Source organism: Camelus bactrianus, chromosome 25, assembly GCF_048773025.1.
Source record: "Camelus bactrianus isolate YW-2024 breed Bactrian camel chromosome 25, ASM4877302v1, whole genome shotgun sequence".
Taxonomy (NCBI): domain Eukaryota; kingdom Metazoa; phylum Chordata; class Mammalia; order Artiodactyla; family Camelidae; genus Camelus; species Camelus bactrianus.
Window position 1 is genome coordinate 15383038 of NC_133563.1, and position 25713 is coordinate 15408750.

The following is a 25713-nucleotide window of genomic DNA, read 5'->3' on the forward strand; positions in this document are numbered from 1 at the left end:
CAATGGAGTATATCTGAAGTTCTGAATGGAAATAAAAACCCTGTCAACACTGACTTAAAATGCTTAACAAAAATAGCTTTGAAAGAAGGAAGATATGTATGTCTGCAGACAAACAGAAGCTGAGAGAATTTATCCAGCAGTACTACAACAAATGATAAAGTTCTTCAGCCAGGTGAGTCTGTTTCTGTTTTGTAAATGAGTTCATTTGTGTCTTTTTTTTTTTTTTTTAAAGATTCCAGATATAAGTGATATCATATCATATGGTATTTTTCTCTTTCTGGCTTACTTCACTTAGAATGACGATCTCCAGGTCCATCCATGTTGTAGCAAGTGGCATTATTTTATTCTTTTTTATGGCTCCGTACTATTCTATTGTATATATAAATATATCACAACTTCTTTATCCAGTCATCTGTCAATGGACATTTAGGTTGTTCCCATGTCTTAGCTATTGTAAATAGTGCTGCTGTGAACATTGGGGTGCATGTACCTTTTTGAATTAGCGTTCTCTCTGAATGTATGTCCAGGAGCAGGATTGCTGGGTCATATGGTAAGTCTATTTTTAGTTTTTTTAAGGAATCTCCACAGTTTTCCATAACGGCTGCACCAAACTACATTCCCACCAACTGTGTAGGAGGGTTCCCTTTTCTCCACACCCTCTCCAGCACTTATCATTTGTGGACTTTTTAATGTTGGCCATTCTGACTGGTGTGAGATGACAATTCATTGTAGTTTTAATTTGCATTTCTCTGATAATTAGCGATACTGAGCATTTTTTCATATACCTTGACCCTTGAACAACATGGGTCCACTTAAAATGTACATACAGAAATACATAATAAGCAGCTGGTTAAATCCAAGGATGTAGAACTGTGGACACAGAGGACCAACTGTAAAGTTATACACAGTCTGGACTATGTGAGGGTTGGTGCCCTAACCACTGCATTGTTCAAAGTGTCAACTGTGTATTTTTATTGAGAGATACATTTATATACATACATTGCACCCACCCTATATATACAACATGCCCACACACACATATATATTCATATAGTATAAGGAATAAACACTAGAATTTTAAGCCATATTCAAACAATAGTCAGTAGTACCTAAACTGTCTTTTATATTAGGAAAGCAAAATAATGTTTGAAAAACATGGTATTTTGCTCACCAGTTCTTCAGAGGTCAGATGCATCAACCTTTCAGCTATTGCAGCACATTGGGCTGAGTCTCTTATAAATTCTCCTTGTTTGTCACCAACCACTAACTCTGGCCATGTCAGTCCTTCATTCTTCTTAATCAAGGAAATCTCCAAGCTAGAAGTTTAAATGAGAAAAGTAATGTAACATTAAGCAACTATACAAATTATACAACCAATACTAGACAGAAGAATCTTTCATAGAAATTACCCCTCTGGTGTTCAGAGGATGTTTCACCAAAAATCATGTTCATCTTAGTTTTGCATATGATGGAAAACCTATAACCCAAGGGTAAAGAATATAGATTTAATAAGCAAGAAAGTACCACTGGCATTACTAGAAAGAGTAAGACTACACTGTAATTCAGGTGTGCTGTGCGTTACCAATCCTGAGTAACAGAAAAGCAAGCACCATGACTCTATGAGCATTCCCAGGGGAATGGTGGTGGTAACGGGGCTGGGCACAAAAAGGCCTGTAACTAAAGGTGCCTCTTTGTGCTTAGAGCCAACAATTACCTTCATTTTCACAAACTAGTCACCATAATATCTGATTAACCTGCCTGATCCTTTAGATCAATAAACAATACAACTGATAATTTTAGAAATACAGATTGTAAAGTATTGGAATGAAATGGAGAGATTAGATAATTTTTTAGATAATCTTTGGTAATGAAGGGAAAAAAGTGGTTAACATAGTCTCTATCAATTTACTTAAAATCTAATTCTGTACATCTAAGCCATGAAACACAAACTTCAAATGTACCCATTAGGGGACCCTAAGATTAAGGACAGAGGCAGCAGGAAAGGCAGAGAGAGCTGTGTCCAGGGAGACTGTGGACATGGGATAGGGAGTTGCCCATGTGCGTTTTGGAAAGGAAAGGAAATCCAGGTAAGCAGGCTGTGCCGATAATACAGAGGAAAGGGGGTGGTTGTAGCTGTCTCACAGCAAAGCAACCTTCTCCATGTGCCAGCTCTGGGACACGTGTGCCATACTAACCCATGCCCTGGAACACAACTGCTAGGAAACAATTACAAGAACACAATAATAACTATTATCATTATTATCAAATACAGCATGCAAACTTACCAGCTGTTCTTTTTCAAGGCTATTATCACCACCTCAGGAATTAATTACAGCACTTTAAGATTTTCTAGAACTACTTATTTTAAGAGACTATACAAAATAACATCTTTCTTATGTAATGAGTTCCTGCATTAGCATTAAAAATTACCACCACACCGATAATGACCAAATTTAGTTATATTTTCTAAGGAGAAATCTAATCTTGAATGTTGATGATGATAAAGATAATAATGCTAATCATAAAAATAATGACAGCAGTTTATACTTAACTAATGCTCACCATTAAGCACTTTACATGTTTTAACTCATTTATTGCTCACCACAAAGTACTATTATCATCTCCATTTGACAAGAAAAAAAGGCACTGAGAGGTTAAATAACTTGCCAAGGTCACAAGCTAATAAAGCAGCCTGGCTCCAAGTCCATGTTCTTCACTACTGCACTATTCTACCTCTCTGAAAAAAATGTATGTAAATAACTATTAAAGAACTTGTACCCAGTGATCAGAATGTATAAATATTATTCTTGGTCAGTTGCCACCTAGAGTTCATATAATGTCAGTTATAAAGAATTTCTGGACTATCAATATATTTGCATATCTAGTCAATGTGAACTTTTTAGCAAATGCATTTCTACATTTTTAACTAGTATCATCCTACTATCCAAGCAAAAGGGAACATATAACCCCTTACATAATAAACTAGTTAACAGATCCTTCCAAAGTAAGAGGGACCATTAACTATTTGAAAATGACATGAATAATATAATCAAGTACAAAAGAATCATGTTTTTTTAAACCAATGACACCCACCACCTACACATTGCTCCAATTGTCTTTTGTAACACAAAATAGTAATCAAGCACCTCAAATTTAATGGTAAGATAATACTGGTCTATGTTCATGTGTTAAATGCTGAAACTCTGCATGAGGTCCAGCTATTCTCCAAAACGTTGGCTATGTTACTACTCCATGACATATATTTAACAGTATGTTCTAGATGGTTTGCCAGTTTATAAATGTTATCTCTCAAATCTCATAAACAACTAGCAAAATATATTCAAATAGAATATATGGAAATATAAAATATATTTAAAAGAATCTTTCAGACATTGGGTTTTTGAAATAGTATATTAAAAAGTATAACCAAATCACTATATTTCTCCATTAATAAAATGAATTCAAGATATCTGCTTGATTTAAAGCTTAAAATTTTTTTTGAATTAGATATATATTTCTTAGACTTGTAGGATTTAGACTCATATCAAGGCTCACATGGGTCAAATATTACTAATCAAGAATTATATTAATAAAAATATCTAATTTTAATCCATTTCTGACAAAATTTGACCATTTTTAAAGTTAAGTGCCTAATACCATTCATTAACCATCACTGAATTCAATAATTACTAAGACTTGATCTAAAATGAGAGAGTAATTTTATTAACCCAAATGATTAGGGAATGAAGTATCTGAAACAAAACATTTACAAAGAAGAATAGTAGCTGGGAAGAGGATTATAGTTTTATAACACACTTAACCTTTTATATGTAATTAATAATTTAATTATAATAATTAAGGCTAATTTACATAAGAAAAATACTTATTCTCCACAATTTTCAGACATATTGATTATTCTACCTGTATTTATCCTTCATATATATTCCTTCACATGTGAAACTATATATAATTATAGTACAATTACATATACGTATATATTTATTATAATTTGTAGGTAAATAAGTTATATGTATAGTAAAGTTATTCACTGTAGCAAAAGATTAGAAACAATCTAAATGTCTAACAACAGAGGATCAATTTTTTAAAAAACGAGGATGCAATTAATAGGGCAAATACTATGAAGGTATAAAAGAGGATTAAAAAAGTCATTTTTCTTTATGGAAAGATCTCCAAGATTTATTGTTGAAAGTCAACAAAAGCAAGTTGTGTAATTGTGTATGGTGTGTGTTAAAAACTTTTCTGTTAAAAAAGGAAAAAAGTATATGCTGCTTGAATATACATAAAACATCTGTGGAAGGAAACTAGTAACAGTGGTTGTGAGGGGTGAGGCGACGGGTGACCTGGGTCAAAGGGAGATTCCTCACTATGTACACTTTTATAGATCTTAAATCTTAAAGCATAGGAGTATATTATCTAGTTAGTAAATTAAAGTTAATTAAAAAATTATTTCTATTAAAAAGTACAAATTTAAATAAATAACCATTTTCTCCTATTTATTGTTATTATTGTTACTGTTATTATTATATCCAGAGCTGGTAATGAAAAGCACTGTCATTTAATGCAAACAATAACTATACTAGTATCTTTAATCTTAACTACAGTGGTGCTCTTTGACAGAGTAATTCCATTTTTAATCTATCTTAAAAATAATAAGCAACACTGATGGACCTGTTGTAGTACTCACCTACGATGTAACCACTATAGAAAGGATAAAAAAAAAAAAGAAAAAGGTAAAATGATAAAAAGTAAAATTTTAAATATAACTAAAACTATAATATACAAATACCTATTATTCTCTTTAATTATCCATGTACTGCTTTCATGATCAATAGATGAATAGAGATTTCCTTCCAAAAACCTATGACCCTTCAGCACAATGTTGACATGGTCAGGCAAAAACTGTACTTGAATGTCTTCCTTAGTACTGTCGTCTGGAAGCCGTATAGTTACAGTCAAATCATCTTCAGTCTGTTGCCAATAATACAGAGGTTCTATTGGGAAAAGAAAAGTCCCTTATATAATAAAAAATCAGACTAGAACATAACATACAAAGTCAGAGACTAGAACACCTATCTTAGCATATTTTCTAATGATCTCACAAAACAATAATTATAAACAGACACACAGATCTCTTCGGGGAATTTTCACTCAAAGAGTTGCAGCAATTGCACTTGACATTTTCCTGTTCCAGGCTTACCTAACGCTCTGGGAGATACATAGTCACAAAATGCAAACCATAGCAGCCCTTTAATCCCCATTCCTTCTCTCCCAGCCTCCTAGTATTCCTACTTTCCTCCTCCTGTTACACACAGCAGATTCCTAGTTCAAAAGAATATCAAGCATGTCATAAACTCCCATCTGAAACTTTCACCAAAGACTTGATTTGCCAGTGTTGCCAAGGTACTAACTCTTGTGATACAGGAGACTATTATTATTTGGTAGGATATACATCTACACAAAAATAAAAGATGTATCTTCCTTACAAAGGTATTGGCTATTTTACTTAACATGGAAGCAATTTCATAAGAAATTCAAGGGCTGTCACTATACATTGTCTAAGTTCCCAATAAAAGAATCCTCCCTTCACCACCTCTTCTAACTTCTCAGCCTGTCTCCTAAAAAGCTATCTACTGAAGAAACATCTTTAGACGCACATAACCATGGAAATAAGAAAATAGGGCTTAAATGCAAAATGAATAAATATTTGCTTAGTGGCATCTGTAAACATTAATCTGTGCACCCATTCATCAGAAAGGAATATAACAGCTGTTAGGAACTAGTGCTCCAGAGTTGGCTAGTCCTGGATCTGAATCCTGGATCCAACTATTTAATAATTGTGGTACCACTAATCCTCATTTTCCTAATCTGTAAAATAGGGTAACAGAATTATTACATGCCTCTTAGGACTGACTACTGATATCTAAATTAGTTAATGCATGAAAAACATTTAATATCAATTCCATTATCTAAATATATCATAAACTCACTTGCATTGCTATTATTCTTTTTAGTTTTGTGTGGTTTTATGCAAAAACTTGGGGGGTACTTGATATACTCAAAGATACAGCATAAGTATGGTATATGTTCTGGAAGGGTCACTTTTACCTGATTTAAAAATTTTTCTTTTAGAAAACATGGTAATATAGAAATAATTATGAATTTTTAGGATAATATTGTTACTTCGGGGTCTAACTTGCATCACATTCCTTTAAGCAGCCTCTCAGATCCTCTACTTTTTGCCTTTAGAAGTAAGTACTTTTACTATAAACTTACTGAAGTGGGGAGGATATAGCTCAGTGGTAGAGTCCTGTGCTTAGCATGCATAAGGTCCTGGGCTCAATCCCCAGTACCACCATTAAATAAACAAACAAACCAACCTAAGTCCCCCCCCCCAAATATGTAAACTTACTGAAAAAGCTTGACATACAGCTTAAAAGACTGGTACTCTAAGTTCCCTTAGATAAGTAAATTGTTTTACTCATCTGTTGTCTCCTACAAATGTTAACAAGGCAGTTTATATATAATAATCACTCAATTTCTGCCAAATATGGGGGTGGGAGGAGTCTGTAAAGTCACATGAACTTTTAGTATAAATTAAGTCTACGGAAGTAAACTAAAGGGAAAGTCAGAATTTTTTTAATCCTCTTTCCATCAAAATTACACAATCACCTAAATCTTCCCATTGTTGGCAGCTTTGAGTACCTTTCTATATCTCTAAAGAGTGTGTTAGGTCTTTAAAAGACAATGTCATTATTTATAATGTCATGACAATATCAAATAGGCACTAGATAATATCAGTCTTCTTGAAGCTTACAGAAAATTAAACCAATATATATATTCAGAAGTGTTTAAAAGAACACTAATTAACAAACTATCCATAATTTTTAAAAAAATTACACTTCTCTTTTCTTATTGTGAAAGTCCTGTGATAAAACAAATACAGAAGAAATTTCTATAATAAGGTAAATTATTACATAATAATTTATGTAAATTTCTGAAATAAGAGAAAGTGGGCACAAGAAATTAAGGGCTGTTTATTAGAAGGAAAACAAAAAATGGAAGGGCCTTGGAGTTTACATTAAAAGGGAAGAATGAATTCAGGAGGAATTCAAAACATGATGTGAGATGTCAGCACGAGGAACAATGGACCAGTGGTTAGTAACCACATAATGTGTCCCAACTAGGCTGCACATCTGTCTTAGAACCACATGGCCCTCGCTACTAGGCAGACTAAGTTCCAAGGATTAAGGCATTCTTTCATCCTCCACAACTGCTCACCAAAGGAGTTCAAAGGGCATGTGGTCTAGAGATATGAATAGCTGCTCTGGCTAAGCTCTAGGAGAGTTAACAATAGACAGAATAGTACAACTTATTCAAGAAAAAGATCTCATAAAAAGCATCACATGTGAGGAAACCAAGCTGTTAAGAGGCTAAATAAAAGGCCACCAAGCACAACTCTATTATTTAGAGTTATAGTATTTATAAACCTGGAGAAAATATTTTTTAAATATTTATTACATTAGTATTTTAAAATACTTTTCAAAGGATTCATTTTTTAAAAGCAATAAGTATATAAAATAGTGAAATTAATTTTTATTTTAAATAATTAAAGTAATAAAAAAGGTTGATGCAAAGAGTAGTATGTATAATTGTTCAATACTGTGAAAACCTCTGTTAAGTAAAATATACTGTTCTCTGGCTATAAACATCAGAAATAGGAACAGTAATGATTATAGAGAAATGTCCTTGAATTTTTTTTTAATTTATTCTTTGTATGCAAATATAATTTCTTCTGAAAGACTTTTTTACTCTATTCATTCTAAAAAAGTTCCTTTGTCCCTTCCTCTCTTCCTTTCAGTTTACATTAAAGGTAAGAATATATAATTAGTATACCTAGAGTGAACAGAGGTTAGCTTATTTTTTTTTCATTATTACCTACAACACTAATATGCTGGCTTTCCAGACACCAACAACAGACATTAGTATTTGTTTATTCATTCAATAAGTATTTATTAAATATCTAATCAGGTAAGCTGATACATAGATTTTTAAAAAATATTTTTGCTAATTACAGAAGTATTTATAAACAACTATCCAGGGAAAAATAAAGGAAAAATAAAGAAAAATTAAGCACATGTCTTGACCTGGTAAAACTCATAACCCATCTGGGAGGACAAACCAGATATACATATACATGTGAATATAAATACACAGGAGCTCTCTGAGGAGATTCAAAGTAAAATTACCTCTGATTTTCTCTGACATGTTTTCATCCCCACTTTCTTCAAGATCCTGACCAACCTGAACAAATGTGAAGGACTTGTAGGAGACAATCATTAGACCATTGCCGTCAGACTCAATAGCAGCATAATGTGGCACTGACTTTCCACGGAGAACATCACGCTTAGTAATTTCATATTTTTCACCTGTAAGAAAATAAAGCATTTTAGGATGAAAAATTACAAATAAAACTGTATTATAAAAATATTTGTATATTAATTCTAATTTAAATTAAATATTTTAAATGTACTATTAAAGAGCACACTGTTAAATACCTTTTTTAATATGGATAAAAAATTTTCATCTAATTTTCTATAAATAAATCCCTATTTTAAGATACTAAGTCTGATGAAATTTGCTGTAGATTGTGGTGTTCAATGTGGTAGCCACTGGCCACAAATAGCTATTTAATTAAAATTAAGTAAAATTTGAAATTGAATTCCTCAGTCACACTAGCCACCCTCCAAGTGCTCAAAAGTCACACATACTGCTATCAAACTGAGTGGCCACAATATAAACCTGTCCATTTTGGAAAAATTTATACTGGATAGCAGAGCTCTAAATCACAAAAGTGACCTACTCACCTGAAATACTAACTTCTGAAAAAAGCCTACCTGTCCCTTGACCACACAGCCTGTCTACTTTCTCAACCAGTATGATTAGGTATCTTCTGAAAAGAGCCAAGAATTGATGATAATGGAAAAAGTGTGGTGTGGACTAATTTCTGCCTGTTCTATCTACTGATAAGGGGTTTTCTTAAAATGAAATATGTATATGATAGAAATTATTTTTATACACATTCAGATGTAGATCTACCTAGTATAATCAAACATAAATAAAGGTACTAAGAATTTTAAAGATAGGAACAATTAACTGTGTCCTAAAAGTTTCTGATAAATTAACTGAATTTATTCTATAAAAAGAAGTTATTTTTGGCTTTAAAAAGTACCCAAACATTTTAGTTGAGTCCATACCTTTACTTATATTGTTACTCTGTTACAGTGGTGGTACCTGAAAGCTTCACACTAAGTAGTCAAAATCATAACTCAATGTCATATTATACATAATAATACAATCTGTTCTAAAACGTCTGTCACTGTTTTTTCTCTAAATCTTCACCTATATTCACACATTCATTTCATATATATTTAAGAATAGACTTTTCATTTCATGAATTAACTAAAAACTCTTAATTTTCCTCCACAGGTACATGCAAGGCAGAGCCCTACCAGCCTCTAAAGACCCAAACTTAAACACTGAATATTTTATTGGGTGGTTTTTCCCAGTGTGTGTGGGACAGAAAATAGTAGGTCTGAAGTGAATTCCATGGCTAAATGAGTTGGGAAATGCTGGGTCAAAATTAAATTTTCCTTTTTACTCAAAATTTTAAGAAACTTTAATATGCTTAATGTTCAGTGGGGATATTGTGTGCCCACATTTTCAAACTTGCTTGCCCACAATCTATAATTTATCAGATGTTCCACTCAACAGAGTTTAGAAATAAAACACTGCTCTGTTATGCTCCTTAGAAAATAGAAAGTAAAATAATTAATTAGTAATTTGGAGGAAAAAGGAACTGCGATATTAAGAAAAGAAAGTTAAAGTGAACCACAAAAAGAATGTTTCTACAATTACAATAATTAAAATTATGGGGGGAGAAAAAAAGGTGAGTCCAAACATATCTGTCCAGTTGAGTTAAACAAAGGAAGATGAAGGGAAGGGAAGTGAGGGACTAGAGCAGAGTGGCACTGTGCACTGTGGACCAAGCTAAAGCTGTCACAGCGAAGAGGAGGAACAGGCATGACAGTTTCTCCTGTGAGATGCTGAGTTATTTACCTTAATTAAAGAATCAAAGCTTTTATTTATCTAAAGCAGGGATTTGCAAACTATGACCTATGAGCCTAAGAATGAATTTTGTATTTTTAAATGGTTCAAAAAAATAAAATAAAAAATTTAATTGCATGTAAAAATTCTAAAAATTTCACATCAGTGTTCATTAATAATTACCGGAACACAGCTATACTCATGCACTTATGTATTGTCTATGACTGCTTTTGCACCAGAACATCACACTTGAGTAGCTGTGATATTAGTCATATGGTTGGTTACAGTCTAGCCCTTTACAGAGTTTCCAACACCTAATCCAAAGTTTTAAGTTACTGTGTTCCTCTAGAGATAAAACTACAACACTGGGAAGAAAGGCAAACAAATTACATGAAAAATTTCAAAGAACAAATCTTGTGCACATGTATGTATGTGTGTGTGTGTGTGTATATATATATGTATACACACACACACAAAGATATTTTTGTATATTAAAAATACACACTTTAAATTCTTCCAGAATTATATAATAGTGTATCCTTTTACACAAAAAGGCATATCTGACTGTGGAAGCACATTATTTTATTTCATTTTTATAATCCATACCTAAGAAGAAACTATCTTTATTCATTCCACTGGGTGGCAGGTACTAGAATCATAACACAATGCCTAAGAAAAAGCAAACAGCACTTACAGGAATAGTTCTGCATTTCAAAACCTACTAAATTACAGCAACCACTACAGAGAGATCAGAATTTTGTTATGTTTTACCTTCATTTTTCTTACTGATAGTGACCCACTCCAAGGAAACACAGAAACCACTTCCTTTCATATCCAATTCCTCTCTCTCTATTCGAAGAAGTAGGGTAGCTACTGAATGTTCCTCGGCTTTCAGCAATGAGATACTGTGAATTATGATAAAAGGATTCCCAAGCTCTTCATTAAACATTATCTACAAAAAAGAAAAAAGATGACACTCACAAAAATGTACTACATGAATGCATACAGCACAGACGGCATACACAGAATTCTGTCAATCTAACAAATAATCTGGATATTACTTACTACAAGGGTACAAAAATGAAAAAAAAAACCCTTAAATAAAGCTTACAAATTTCAATCATATTCCTTGAAGAAAGAACTTTTAGAAAATACCTGTTTAACAGAGAAAACTGTTCAGTACTCTTAGCTTAAAAACAGAGAACAAGGCATCCAAACAGCAGCTAAAGGAGAAAGGGAACTAAAAGCAATCTTCTAGAAAAGAACTGTCAAGTGAAGAGTGCTCCAACAGAGGACATTCTCATATCTGATTTATTTTTGCTTTCTTCCTCTTAGTTTCTGTATAGTGTAATACTGTACGTGTGTGTGTGTGTGCATGCACGTATGTATGTGTGTATGCTTTATTCCTATTTAGTTATTTGTTTTCCAGAAATTTACAAAGGTAAGAGTCAAAGGAATTGGAGAACAAATCACAAAGACTTTCTTAATTTTCAAAAACAAAAGAGCCCATTTACAATTAAAAGGTATAACTCCACCAACTCTAAATACTGAAGTTGCTTTTAAAAAAAGCATATCAAAGCATCATGCAGAGACACAAAATCTTATAATCTAAAAGACTACTATATTTTTATTAGAGTAAATATTAAATGGGAGAGGTTTTAAGACTGATTTCTAAACAGGCTTTTCAAATCAAAAAAAAAATAGTTGCAAAAAATCTAATTGAAAAACAAAACTTCACTCTTTCTTTCTAAACATGTATCTGGAATTCCTTCAATATTGGGTCTTACCTGAAAGCCTTATAAAGAAAAGTGTGCTTTAATGCCATCAATTTCCCTTTGTGTTTGAGCAACTCTGCCAAAATTATTCAAACAGAAGACCTTTGGAATCCATTCTAAAGTCTTCCATAAGCAGGGGCAGAAAAAACCCTCAAATACTCAAAACAGATGATAAATAGGTTTTTAGTTGGTTGACTGGGTTTTGCTTTTTGTTCGGGGGTCAAGGAGAAATAAAAAGGGAGGAAGTAAAAATGGTAAGTTTTGTCAAGTACAAACAGCCAGTTTACTGTTTCCTCCTCTTCTTTCTCTCCCATGAGTGGAACAGACTGGAACGAGACCAGAAGCGTAGGCATCTGGACTTCTAAAAATTGTTAGGCTGAAGTTTCCAGGCTTCTGAACAAGCCTAGCAAATCGACTGTGAGTTGTTGATACACAGCACCCCCATCTTATTAGAGACCACACATCTGGAAACAGGCAGTCCTCGTCTTATTTCTCTTTCTATATTTCAGGCGCCACCACTACACTAGCTGGGACCCCTCATGCCCTACCATGCTGTCAATCACTCCCACCTTTAGCTTCCTCTCTTACACCAATTCCCCCTAAGTCCCAAAACTCTGCTGAGTTATTTCTCTCAAAGTGACCAGTATTCCACAGTACCCCTTCCATCTCAGTTAATGCCCAAGTCCCACCCCTTCCCCACTTCCCTCACCCCTCCAGGGAGGGCTGATTTCATTACGGCAGTATATATATATATATATACTGAAGAGGACATGGAACAGATTTACATTTTTAATTGATTTTAAAAATATTATTGAAGGCCCAGTATGTGCCAAGGGGATACGCATAGCAGAAACCAAATGAATTATAAACCCATATAAACGTCCACATCCTTCTGGCAGAATATGTGGTATTATTTTTAAGCTGAAGGTGAACAGGGTCAGGGTGCTTCTTCCTGCTGAAAGCCAACAGAAGCCACACAGCTTGATAAGAGATAAATTCTCATTCATATCTCTCCTGCCCATCATTCTCTAAAATTCCTTTCAACTATGTACGGTAGCTGCACTATATACCATGTTGCCTCAGTAAACAAAGAAAAAAAAGTTATTACTGGAGGCCAGAGCTGAAAATGTCACAATACTCAATGAATATTTCAAACAGTGACTGCAAAGGCCCCCTGTACACAGGCTATTGTGGTAATTTTTTGTTCAGTTTTTTGAACATACTACGATTTGATAGTATAGCGTTTAGTGTAACTTAATAAGAACGGGAAATCCCTAAGGCCTTTTTTGGTTTTTCTCAAATAACTAAAGTCTGGTCTTTGTAGGCATCTGTTGGTCTGATAAAAACATTTTATCAGATGTAAAATATTAAATTCATATCTCTTTAGCTACCCAGAACTAAGGGCCCCCTGCTGAGATTTAGCTAGGAGCAATATCACATTGTACTTACTAAGCACAACTCACTGTCATTCTTGTCTACTTCCAAAAACTATGGCTCTAGTGAAATTAATTCCATATTTATCACTATTAAAATCCTAACTGCCCCTCAGACTTAAGTTTGCTACGTTGTTTCTAAAAAACTGAAGTAAAAATGGCATCTTAGAGATTGGTACATAACTATAGTTATTTATGTTTCAGTATATTTTTCTGAGTAGGGAATACCATGGTACACTTTCTACTTGACCAGTTTAACCAGAGTGGCACAGTGGAAGTATACTGGGTGCATAAACATACAAGAAAATATACCAAGAAGAGAGGAGAAAAGAGGCCAAGGTAATTTTGTGGCCACATCTTCAAGAAGGCAGCGGCGGGAATGTCAATGCTTAGTGTACTGTTTTATAAGCACTCAACAGGAATCTGGGTGAATTCACTGAAAAACGAATGCAATTCTTGACAACCACACTGACTCCAGCTCAAAACAGGAATGACTAAAATATCGGTTTTGTAAAAGGTATACTTTCTATCATTTAATTTTAAAGATACCTAAAACATTATGTATTATTAAAAAAAAAAACAATCCCTGAAAAAAGTGTTATTTCAAAATCATTAAGATCTAATTTGTATACTTTCCAGATTTTGCATAAGTCAAAAAAAAAAAAAAACTCACCTCCCATTTTTCAGAAGCACTGTTTCCACGTTCACCTGTTCCAATAAGATATAATCTTCCAGTTCCATCTGACAAGGTAACCCAGGTATGAGATGTGAAATGGATGGATGCACAAAGGCGATTGTCATATGTTGTCAAACCTGTAGGAAGTCGAAACACCTCTCGTGGTTTTCCTAAGGCAGTGTCCTAAAAAGATGAACATAAATGAGTCCCTCCCTCTCCTTGACCCATACACACACAGAATAAATATCTGCAGTATAGTGGTTACTCTCCTCTTCAAGAGTAGGTGCCTAATTCCCCTGCCTTTGAGTATGAGCTATCCTACTGACACACTTCTAAGAAATAAAATACGGCAGAAGTGATGGTCTGTGACCTCTCAGACTTGGTCTTAAAAGACTACATCTTCTATCTTGCTCTTTCTGATAGACTACACACGATAGACCCACATGAGGAGGAACTGAGGGCTCCTGACAATATCCAGCACCCTGTGAGTAAATCATTTTGGGAGTGTACCCTTCTGCCCTCATCAAGCCTTCAGATCACTGCAGTCATGGCTGTCATCTTGGCTACTATCTCTTGAGAAACTCTAAGACAGAACCACCCAGCTAAGCCACTCTCTGGCTTCTCACTGAAACTGTGTGAGATGCCAAATGTTTATTGTTTCAAGTCACTAAGTTTTGAAGTAAGTTGTACAGGAATAGATAACTAATACAATGCAGTAATCCAGCATTCATTCTTTTCAACTTTAAAGTGAATGATCAGTATTTTTTAAACTAATTGGAAATACCGTATCATGTTCTAAATGCCTACACAGACATTCCTGTGGTATGGAAATGCTACACTAGGCAATTAACAACTTGAGTTTTTAACACATTTTTATTGTGTATATGTCCTTACAATACAAAGCTATAAGATGGACTGCATCATTAAAATGTTTTACAAGAAACCATATAAAGGCCTACAATTTAGAAAATAAACTCCCTCTTATACACCAAACTGTATTCAATTCAATTTTTTATTGTTGTTTTGGTTTTCAGTTAACAGGTTTTCCTGCAGGACAAAAATAATCCCTGATTCATGTATTTCATTCCCTGCTCCTACATCTGTTTATATCAATATATGCATATATTAATCAAATTTAAGTAAACTATGTCCTTTCTAGCCTCAAGTTTTTAAGTGACCCACTGTTTCTTTCTAAAGCATACAATTTTGCTTTCTTTGAAATGGCACCTTTCCTTCTGTTTGTACTCATATTTTACTGATTTATATAATAATGAATTAAATAATGAAAATGCAACAACACAGCTGGCATAAAGTTTTTAGAATGACTAAACCTGAGTATTAGTGAAGTAAAATACAACTAGCAGAAACAGAACTGTAACAGCACAGTACTCAGTAGCCTACCAGCAACAGACATTAAGCTTACAGAGGTCTTCAGTCAGTATGTTATTCAGAGAGAATTAAGTATCAGTTAATCTAGTCAGTTAACTGGAGGGCAAGAAAGAGAAATTCTACTGCAGGCTAATGTCTACACAGGCATTTAGAACACGATGTGGTATTTCCAGTTACTGTCAAACAGACTAGTCAACAAATGGTCGTGGGACACTAGAGATCTTTTGGGAAAAAAAATTACATGAAAATATTCCATATTGTTGATAGATTAATAACCTAAATGTTTTAAAGGGTAAAGTAAAATAACTTTGTTAGATTAATAATGTTTTAATCATCCCAGGGTGGAGAAAGCTTTCCTATGGGTAAGTAAAAATACTTGCCACAAATATAACACGGGACTAATATCCATAACATATAAAATACCCTTAAAACTCAACAAGAAAGATATTAATTATCAAAATTTTTAAATGGGAAAAGAGTATGAGCAGGAAAACTATGGTTAAAAAAAAGGCCAAAATGTTCAAACTCACCAGTAAAATAAACAAACAGATAAATAAATAAATAAAATTAATAAAATAAGATCTCCATTAGCCAGGAAAAAAAAATTTAGAGCATTAATGCCTGTTTTTGGCTAAGGTGCCCTGTTGGTGGGAACAGAAATAAGTTTAGGCTTCTCAGCAGTTACTATAAATCAAATTGTACAATGCTTTCTATATCCTTTAATACAATTCTACTTCTAGGAATTTATATCATAAGAATACTTGCACATATACACAAAAACCCATATAATAAAAGTCTATTTTAACCATGACGAAAATGAAAAATTGTGCCCCGCCCCCACAAAAAAAAACCCACAAAAAAACTAGGCTACAACCTAGTTGTTTTAGCATAAGAAAAAAGCAGCCCCTGACATCTCAGAGCTAACCTGGTAGTATCAGCCAGACCTTGGTTTTGCTCTGAGCTGGTGACCCTAACAGGGATGTTCCCCTGATGAACATAAACAATTTCACAGAATGTAAACATCAGACAAGGCCACTGTGTGACTTGTGTCACCATGATGTGACTTGTGACACCAAGTGTCATAACTCTGTAATGATATCCAAACACAGATAGAACGAACATGGTCAAAGCCATAAAAAATACCCCGGTCCAGGCCAATATTACCAATCACAGCTTGAGCCTTGGTCCAGTCTTCTTCCCTCCTTCTAGATAAAGACTTACTAAGATACCCATCATGGAATTGTCCAGTTTCCTGACAGTATCCAATCCAGAGTAAAGCCCCAGTTTCTTAAATCCTCCCCCCGAATTATCTAATGTGTGCCCATTCTACAGTAAGTCCTTTCTAACATCTTACTGAGATACCCTATAGTTCCCCATGGTATGCATTCTCCTCTGCTGCAAAAAGTAATAAACTCAACGTGTTCAACTATAGATGTGTACCTGGCATCTTTGTCTTGAGAGCACGGGCAGAGGAATGGTTAACTGTGGAATATCCATCCTTTGGAATACCAAATAACTGTTAAATAAACTGAAGTGGATTTATAATACTGACATAAAAAGATCTCCAAGATATTAACTGGAAAAAAAAGATGCAGAATATGTATGAATCCATAAGTGCTGAAACAAACATTGTGATATGACAGCACAGAGCAAAGTGTAGACAGATATGTGCTATTCTGTTAATAGCACTGACCATTAGAAAGTAAGATCAAAGTGTGACTGGGAACTTTAGAGGAGTAGACGAGACTGGGAACTTTCCATTATTGCTTCAAACATATTGCTTGGTGGGCAGGGAATAGCTCAGTGGTAGAGTGCGTGCTTAGCATGCATGAGGTCCTAGGTTCAAACCCCAGTACCTCCATTAAAAAAAATATGAATAAATAAACTAATTACCCCTCCCAAAACAAACAAAAAAAGGCCTACTAAAAAAATACACTTTTCTTCTTAACACATTGAGTAATTTACACATAATATACATAATTAAAGGATATGAATAAAGTAAAATAAAATGGAACTTCTTGCTCAGAACAGTTGTTTCAAAGTAAAAGTTTCTAGTGGTCTCCTCTGCTTCATGCCCTTGACTATGTCTAACCTAGGGAACCATTATTAGGAAGCCACTATTCTTATTTCATACTCAATTATAAAGATGGTTTTTAAGCCATTTTCTTTTAAATACAAGGTTCCCCATGACCGAGACTGCCAGACATCTAATTATCAGATAAATGAGTACAATATCCAATAGAATGATTAAGATATTCACATATATGAATTTGAAGCCAAAATTAAATTAAAATACAAAAGAAAACATAAAGTATCTCAGTAAAGTTAAATGATAGTTTGTGAAAGCAACCTAAATGTTTCCAATTTTTGAAAACTCATTCTCAAAGAATATCTTTTAATTTTAAATGGACTGTACACAATAAAACATTTTCTTTTGTAAATCAAATTAGAGTACTAAATTGTGTCTGAATAACCTTCACTGACAGTTTTACAGTGTCCTAATAATAAAGCTTTACGTAACTAGTATCTATAATGTCCTGGTTTCACCCAATCACTTTCTTCTTCCAGTCAAAAAAGTTAATCTATTTTCCATTCTATTGAAAATCATTCTGAAATAACATTTCACAGCTGAATTGCAAAAGAATTAAAATTTCATTGATAAATGGAGCACTTACTGAATGACTACAAGGTACAAGTACTATATTAAATAGGTGCTCTGACTTTTTGCCATCTCATTGAATTATTCCAAACTCTATGAAGCTGAAATTACTATCCTTCCCTAAGAAGATAAAGAGCTCTGTTCAAAAAGATTTAATAATTTGCCTGGAACTCCACTGCTAGAAATGGCAGGACCAAATTTCAGATCCTGGTCAAACACATTTCAAAAGTTTGTCTTTCCTGTATTCCACACTTTCATGAAAAGAAGCCACTTCTCATGTTTCTAAACAAATTATATTTCAGAACTCAGAGCAACTTATAGAATAACTACTGCCCCCCCCCCCAAAAAAAGTCCACTATGAACAAAACTACTACATTCAGTTTTTCTTTCAGGCCAATGTAATATACAATATCTTAAATTAGATAACTGAGTTAACAAAACATACTACAACAACTTCAATGTCCACAAATTGTACATAAATGACACTATAAATGGCAAATAAGTAATACATAAACTGTACATGTTTATGAAAAACATCTCAAAACAGTTTGGGGACCTCTTAGTTACAGCTATAAGGAGACAAGCTTTGAACAAAGCATTTTTCTAAAATACATGTACACTTATAGAAAATGCTACTCAAGTTTTAAAAGAGTGGTCAAGCTAAATTAAATAAGGATGCCACTTACTAGTATTATTAGACATTGACATTTAAAAATTTGCCCTTTTAAAAGGGAGTGATCTTTTTCTGGAGAAAGGCTTTCATCACTAATAACTGTTAACTTTATTTGGAAGAAAAAAATTTCCTCTTTCCTTTTTTTTTTTTTTTGCTAAATCTTTAAAGAAAGATGTTTTAAATTAATTGCAATTTGATTGAGTAATGTCTCTATGCACCATAACGCTTTCAATATGTATTAAGCACACACAGTTCCAAGAACTTAACTCCTCTTGTATTTCTTCAACTAGGCAAACCACTGGCTCCCTATTAATAAACTCAACTGTAGAAAATAAGCTGAGATTCAGGTTTAGAGAAGAACATCCTGACATATAACTGAGCGGGACCAACAAGTCACCTGTCACTCTAAGACACAGCCTCATAAAGGAAATCCAGTAACTCTCTTCTAGATCTTTACATGCAGTTTAAAGATGTATCACAAGTTGACGCTCTTTTTTAGTAGCAGAAACAAGAGAGTTTTTCAGATAAATGGAAAAATAAATTAGGACAGAATGAATTCCCTAAATATTAAGAAACAGAACATATTACTTTAAATTAAGCACTAATACCACAATAAAATGACGATATGATAAAGAACAAAATTTTAAACATAATTTTGTTTTTCGCTTTCCTAAGGAATTTTCTACTTCCTACATGTACTCTCTCCCAAGTGATATTTCTCTAAAATTAAGGATTGTAAACCACAAGCTAAACTGACTTGGAATTACAATGCATCTAGAAACCTGTGTGTTGAACTGCTGCCACCTGCCGGCTCCTAACAAAATCTAAAGGTCAGGCAACTTGTGGATTTCCTTCCTTGGGCCCTGTAGCCTTCACTTTGATCACAATAGTCTTTTGCCCAGATTAACAAGGATGGTCATTTTTGTACATCAGCCACAAGAAAAGAACTTCTCTGGGCTCTGTGCATGTGTACCTCTGATTTAAAAAAAAAAGAAAAAGGAAAAGGAAAAGAAATCAGTCAATAAAATGGATATTGTAACAACTTGTTTTCTGTTAAGAAAAAAAAGCCAATGCGTAGCCAGCAGCCAATACTCTTCACCTGCCCCAACACAGTTCAAAAAGCAAGTCAATTCCCTTTGCTGCTAATCAGAAAAATAATAAGAAATAAGTGCGGTATTTTTCTGTACCACAGGTGCAGAGTTTCTCAAAACTGGGTCACCAGACCACAACCAACCCTGTCAAACTGAATCAGAATCTTTGGGAACCATAACCTGAAATTAGCTTTTTGTTTTGACCAATTACTCCAAGTGATTCTGATGTGGAATACAGTTTGAAAACCAAAGACAAAAAGCTGAATTAATTAAGCAGAAAATAAACTAAAACAACGCCAAACATGCTTCTTCTAAAGTTTGATTAAGGAAAGACAGAAAAAGGAAAAAGTGAGAAAAGATGGCAATATTTTCCCTAGAAAAAAAATACAATATTACCCTAGAAACAGAGTTGGAACAAACCAATTATCGCAGAATAAATTGGATGGGTGTTTAGAGAACTACTATTGAAAAGAACAACAGGATACATAGTAGGTCCAAGAAGAATATTTAACATAAGAAACAGATCATTCCAATCCTGAACTATTCCAGTTCCAGAAAGCCCTCCAATTCAAGGAAGCCACCAAAACTAATCAAAATCTGACAGATATTGTGAAGGAAAAGCCCAGATGGGCTAACGAGCTAAGTCACAAATCTAAGTGTGGTAAGTGTCGGTTTACTGATATAAGTTCTGCCGGGCTAACTCGTAAATCTGAAGTTTAGTGTCAGTTTACTGGGCTAACAAGCTAACTCGTAAATCCAAGCTCAACAAGTGTCAGTAACGTGATCTGTTCCGAATTGATAAGCTCCAGTGTACTGATTCCTTGCTTTTTGTTGTTTGAACCTTATTGGCTAATAGCCCATACTTGTAATTAATCCTATAAAACCTCATGTGCACGTCTTGGAGGTGCTCAGAGCTTCGGAGCAGAAGCCCCTCTGAGCCCGCCGGCGTAGTAAATCTGAGTACTCCAACCCTCTGAGTGGTGCTTGTTTCTTGGCTGGCCTGTCATTTCCGTAACAATATCAACAAAAATCAAAATAAAAAACCAATATAAGTGGTGAAAACAAACACAAATATTCTAAATAAAATGTCAGCAAATAGAATTCAGAAATGTATCAAAATAATAACACACTCTTACCAAAAAGAATTATTCTAGGAACTTAAGGAATTAGGAAATTAAGGAATAACTATCAATTTAATTCACTACATGGATAAATTAATAAAAAGTACACAATCATTAACAACTGGTGGGTGCTGAACAGGTATGAAATAAAATTCAGCAGGTAAAATAGAAACATTAAATAGAAACAGACATTGAAAGAAACAACTTTAAAACAATAAAAGCTATTTATCTAAAACCAACAGTTAAGTATTCTCCTAAGTAAATTTAAAAGCCATTACAATTAAAAACAAAAGCGAGGGGTGGGAAAGGATAAATTTGGGAATTTGAGATTTGCAAATGTTAGCCACTATATATAAAAATAGGTTAAAAACCCTCAAATTTCTTCTATGTAGCACAAGGAACTGTATTCAATATCTTGTAATAACCTTTAATGAAAAAGAATATGAAAATGAATATATGTATATATACATGACAGGGACATTGTGCTGTACACCAGAAATCAACACATTGTATCTAACTACACTTCAATTAAAAAAAAAAGATTTGATTAAAAAAAATGAAAAAAAAAATCAAAAGCTAAACAGGGATACTTGCAATCCCCATTATCATTCAATTGTTTTAGAAGTTCTATTTAGTAACAGTAATAACACAAAAATGAAATGACACAGGAATGTTATATCCCACTTTCAAAAACACTGGAAAAAAGAGATAAAACTACTTCCTTTTGCTAATGATGGAATTGTTTACTCTGAAAAACTAAATGGGAGTAAGTAAAAATTACTGAATTATCAAATAAAGTGGCCATTTACACAACAAAAAGTCTTTATCAATAAGCACCTAGAAAAGAAAATAGAAAAAACTATATTCTATTAACAAAAGAGGCAGAAACCATAAAATTTTTGAGAATAAACTTAATGAGCATAAGATCAAGGGAAAACTATAAAAATCTTACTTAAGGATGTAAAAAAAGATCTAAATAAATGAAAGGACATACCATTATTTTGGGATTTAAGAAAAAAAAAAAAAAAAACACAAAAAAACTCCCCAAATCAATATAAATTACCTAGCCTGGCAAAAACCTGGAGATTTCTCTATTACAAGTTTTAACTAGACTGACCTGGCCATCAGGCCCAGCCAAGTCTAGGGGTAAAGGACACCACGGAAAGAAAATCAGGGAGGCAGAGAACGGCCATGTATTAAAAGATGAGACTACAAACGCTTTTCCTTCCTTTGGATTCCAGAAAGCCAGGGTGAGGCCTTACACCTCTCAGACAAGAAACCAGAGAACTCGTCTCTGGGGCCACCTGCCTGCCCAGGAGATATGACCTACAAAAATTAACATTCAGGTCAGGGATTTCTCACTTAAACATTACAGCAGTCACTTACCAGTTGGGGGTAAAAACAAAAAAAGGTATATGGTAGGTCTTTTCAATAAAGGATCAAATAAACTATTTTCAGAGTGTATATTATGCCTCTTCAAATAAATAATTCAAGGACTTTGTAATTAAATTGCTAAAATAGGAATATATATGAAGTACTAAAAGAATTCGGGGATGAGAATAACTGAGAACTAGGAAAGAATGCAACTTGTAGAAATTTTCCCAGAAGTCATGCATTCTAAATTAGTTTCCTTAAAGATTTCCAGTCAAGACGGCAGAGTGGTAGGACGATGAGCACTGCCTCTCCTCACAACTACAACGAAACCACAACTGAATGCTAAACAACCATCAAAAAAAAAAAAAAAAAAAAAAAAGACTGGAACCTAGCAAAAGAGATCTTCTGCAACTGGAAACATAAAGAGAGAATCACACCAGGATGGTAGAAGGGGCGTGCTCACGATATAATTGGGCCCTATGCCCCTCAGTGGGCAACCCACAAGCCGAAGAATAGTTAAGTTGCAGAGGCCCTCCCACAGGAGTGAGAGCTCTAAGCCCCACGTCAAGCTCCCTCCAAGAGCCCCACGGGACTAGGGAAAACAGAGACTCCAACTGCTTGGGAAGCTTATAGGGAAACTCATGTGCACCAAGTCCAAGGGCAGAAGCAGTGATTTCATAGGAACCTGGGCCAAGCCTGACTGCTGGATTTGGAGGGTGTCCTGGGGACACGGGGGATGGCTGTGGCTCACCCAGGGGACATAAAAGCTGGTGGCGGACATTCCAGGAGTGTTCATCTACATGAGCTTTCCTGGAGGCTGGCATCTTGACTGGATCATTAGCACCAAGACCTAGCCCCACCCAACAGCCAGTAGGGAAGCCTCAGGCCAGACAACATACACAATGGAAACAGAGCCACCGCCATCAGCTGACTTCCTGAGCCACAAATGCCTCTAGATGACATGGCCCTACCCACCAGAGGTCCAGGATCAAGCTTCACCCAGCAGTGGGCAGGCACCTGGCTCCTGCTGCCAGGAAACCTGCATAAGCCTCTACTCCAGCCTCATCCCCCAGGGGCAGATACTAGAAATAAGAAGACAATAACCCCAAAGCCTGTGGAAGGAATCCACAAACACATAGAAAGATAGATATGAGGCAGCAAAGGAGTATCTCCCAGGACAAGGCACAAGATAAAATCCCAGAAGAAGAAATAAGTGATGAGGAGATAGGTAATTTATTTGAGAAAGAGATCAAAGTAATGATGGCCAAGATGTTCAGAGAACTCAAGAGGAGTATAGATGCACAGAGTGAAGTTTTTAGCAAGGAGCTGGAAAATATAAAGAATATCCAAAACAGAGCTGAAGAATAAAATCACTGAAATGATTAACACACTATAAGGAACAAAGAATAGACTAAATTAGGCAGAAGAACAGATCAGTGAGCTAGAAGACAGATTAGTGGAAATCACTACTGCAGAACAGAGAAAAGAAAAAAGAATGAAAAGAAATGAGGCTAGTTTAAGAGAACTCTGGGACAACATGAAACACACTAATAGTCACATTATAAGGGTCCCAGAAAGAAAAGAGAAAGGACCTGAGAAAATTTTTGGAGAGATAATCACTGAAAACTTTCCCAATTTGGGAAAGTTAACAGTCACCCAGCTCCAGGAAGCACAGAGACTACCACACAGAATCAACCCAAAGAGAAACACACTAAGGCACATAGTCATCAAATTGACAAGAATTAAGGATAAGGAGAAAATATTAAAATTAGCAAGAGAAAAGCAACAAATAACATACAAGGGAACTCCCATAAGGTTATCAGCTGATTTTTCAGCAGAAACTCTACAGGCCAGAAGGGAGTGGCATGATATATTTAAGAGATGAAAGGGGAAATCTTACAACCAAGAATACTCTATCCAGCAAGGCTCTTGTTCAGACTTGATGGAAAAAATCAAAAGCTTCACAAATAAAAGCTGAAAGATTTCAGAACTACCAAACCAGCTTTGTAATAAATGTTAAAGGACCTCCTCGAGTCATCAAACCGTAAGAAAAGAACAAAAAGGAGAAAAAAAAAGACCTACAAAAGATTGCTTTGGCTGTTCAGGGTCTTTTATGGTTCCTTGTGAATTCTGGTATTGTTCTACTGCTGTGAGGAATGTTGTGGGTATTCTGATGGGGGTTGCATTGGATCTGGAGATTGCTTTGGATAGTGTGGCCATTTTGATACTGTTGATTCTTCCAATCCAAGAGCACAAGAAATCTTTCCATTTTTTGTGTCATTTTAGTTTTCAGAATATAGGTTACTTCCTTGGTTAGGTTTATTTCTGGGTATTTTGTTGTTTTTGATGTAATAGAAATGTTTATGCCAGTTACAAAATTATGGTTTTTGAAGTGAAAAGAAAAAAAAAAGTGAATGAAGGGCCGCAAATGGCAAAATATCCTTCTTTATTGATGTGTACTTAGGATGCTTCCATATCTTGGCAATTATAATAAATATAATATTTATTATATTTATAATTTATTTATAAAAATATAAATAATGTTGCTGTTAATAGCAGGGTATATGTATCTTTTTTAATTAATTCTTATTTTGTGGTTGGCTTTATTCCTTTGATAACCATGTAAGTTTAAAAAGCTAAAACTCTAAAAATTCTTAGAGAAACAATGAACAGTACATACATGTAAATTAAAAAATATATGTGCAGTTAAAAAAAAAAAGAGCTATCAAGCCATGAAAGACATGGAAGAAACTTAAAAGACATATTACTAAATGAAAGAAGCCAGTCTGAAAAGGCTACAAACTGCACGATTCCAACCAAATGACATTCTGGAAAAGGCACAGCTACAGAAACAATAAAAAGATCGTGGTTTCCAGGGGTTTGAGGGGAGGGAGGGAGGCAAGGAATGAACAGATGGAGCACAAGGGATTTTTAGGGCAATGAAATTATTCTGTATGACACTATAATGGTGGTTACATGTCACTAAGCATTTGTAAAAACCCACAGAATGTACAACATCAAGAGTGAACCCTAATGTAAACTATGGACTTTGGTAGATAATAATGTGTCCATGTCGGTTCAATCGATGGTACCACATATGTCACACTGATGAGGGATGTTGAGAGTAGGGGACTATATACGTGTGGGTGGGGAGGGCTATGTGCGAACTCTGTATTTCCTGCTCAATTCTGCTGTGAACCGGAAGCTGCTCTAAAAAAGTAAAGTCTATTAGCTAAATAAATAAATAAATAAATAAATAAATAAATAGCTGTTTCCTTATTGCTTTCCAATGAAGAGAAAAAATTCTAATTTTACCAGGAAGCTAAACAAATTTAAATGTACACTATATATATAGAAAGATGTACATTGGTTTGAATATGTACAAATATGTACAAAA

General features: G+C 34.4%; 1 protein-coding gene across 1 annotated transcript in view; it reads right to left on the reverse strand.

The window, feature by feature from the left end:
* NUDCD1 (NudC domain containing 1) overlaps positions 1–25713 on the reverse strand; it is a 62428-nt gene that overhangs the window by 23133 nt on the left and 13582 nt on the right. The window contains exons 3-7 of the mRNA XM_010955835.3: positions 14007–14192; positions 10897–11077; positions 8268–8447; positions 4808–5012; positions 1172–1316 (exon numbers count right to left, since the gene is read on the reverse strand). Coding sequence (XP_010954137.1) covers positions 1172–1316; positions 4808–5012; positions 8268–8447; positions 10897–11077; positions 14007–14192 — 897 coding nt within the window. The remainder of the gene's footprint in view (positions 1–1171; positions 1317–4807; positions 5013–8267; positions 8448–10896; positions 11078–14006; positions 14193–25713) is intronic.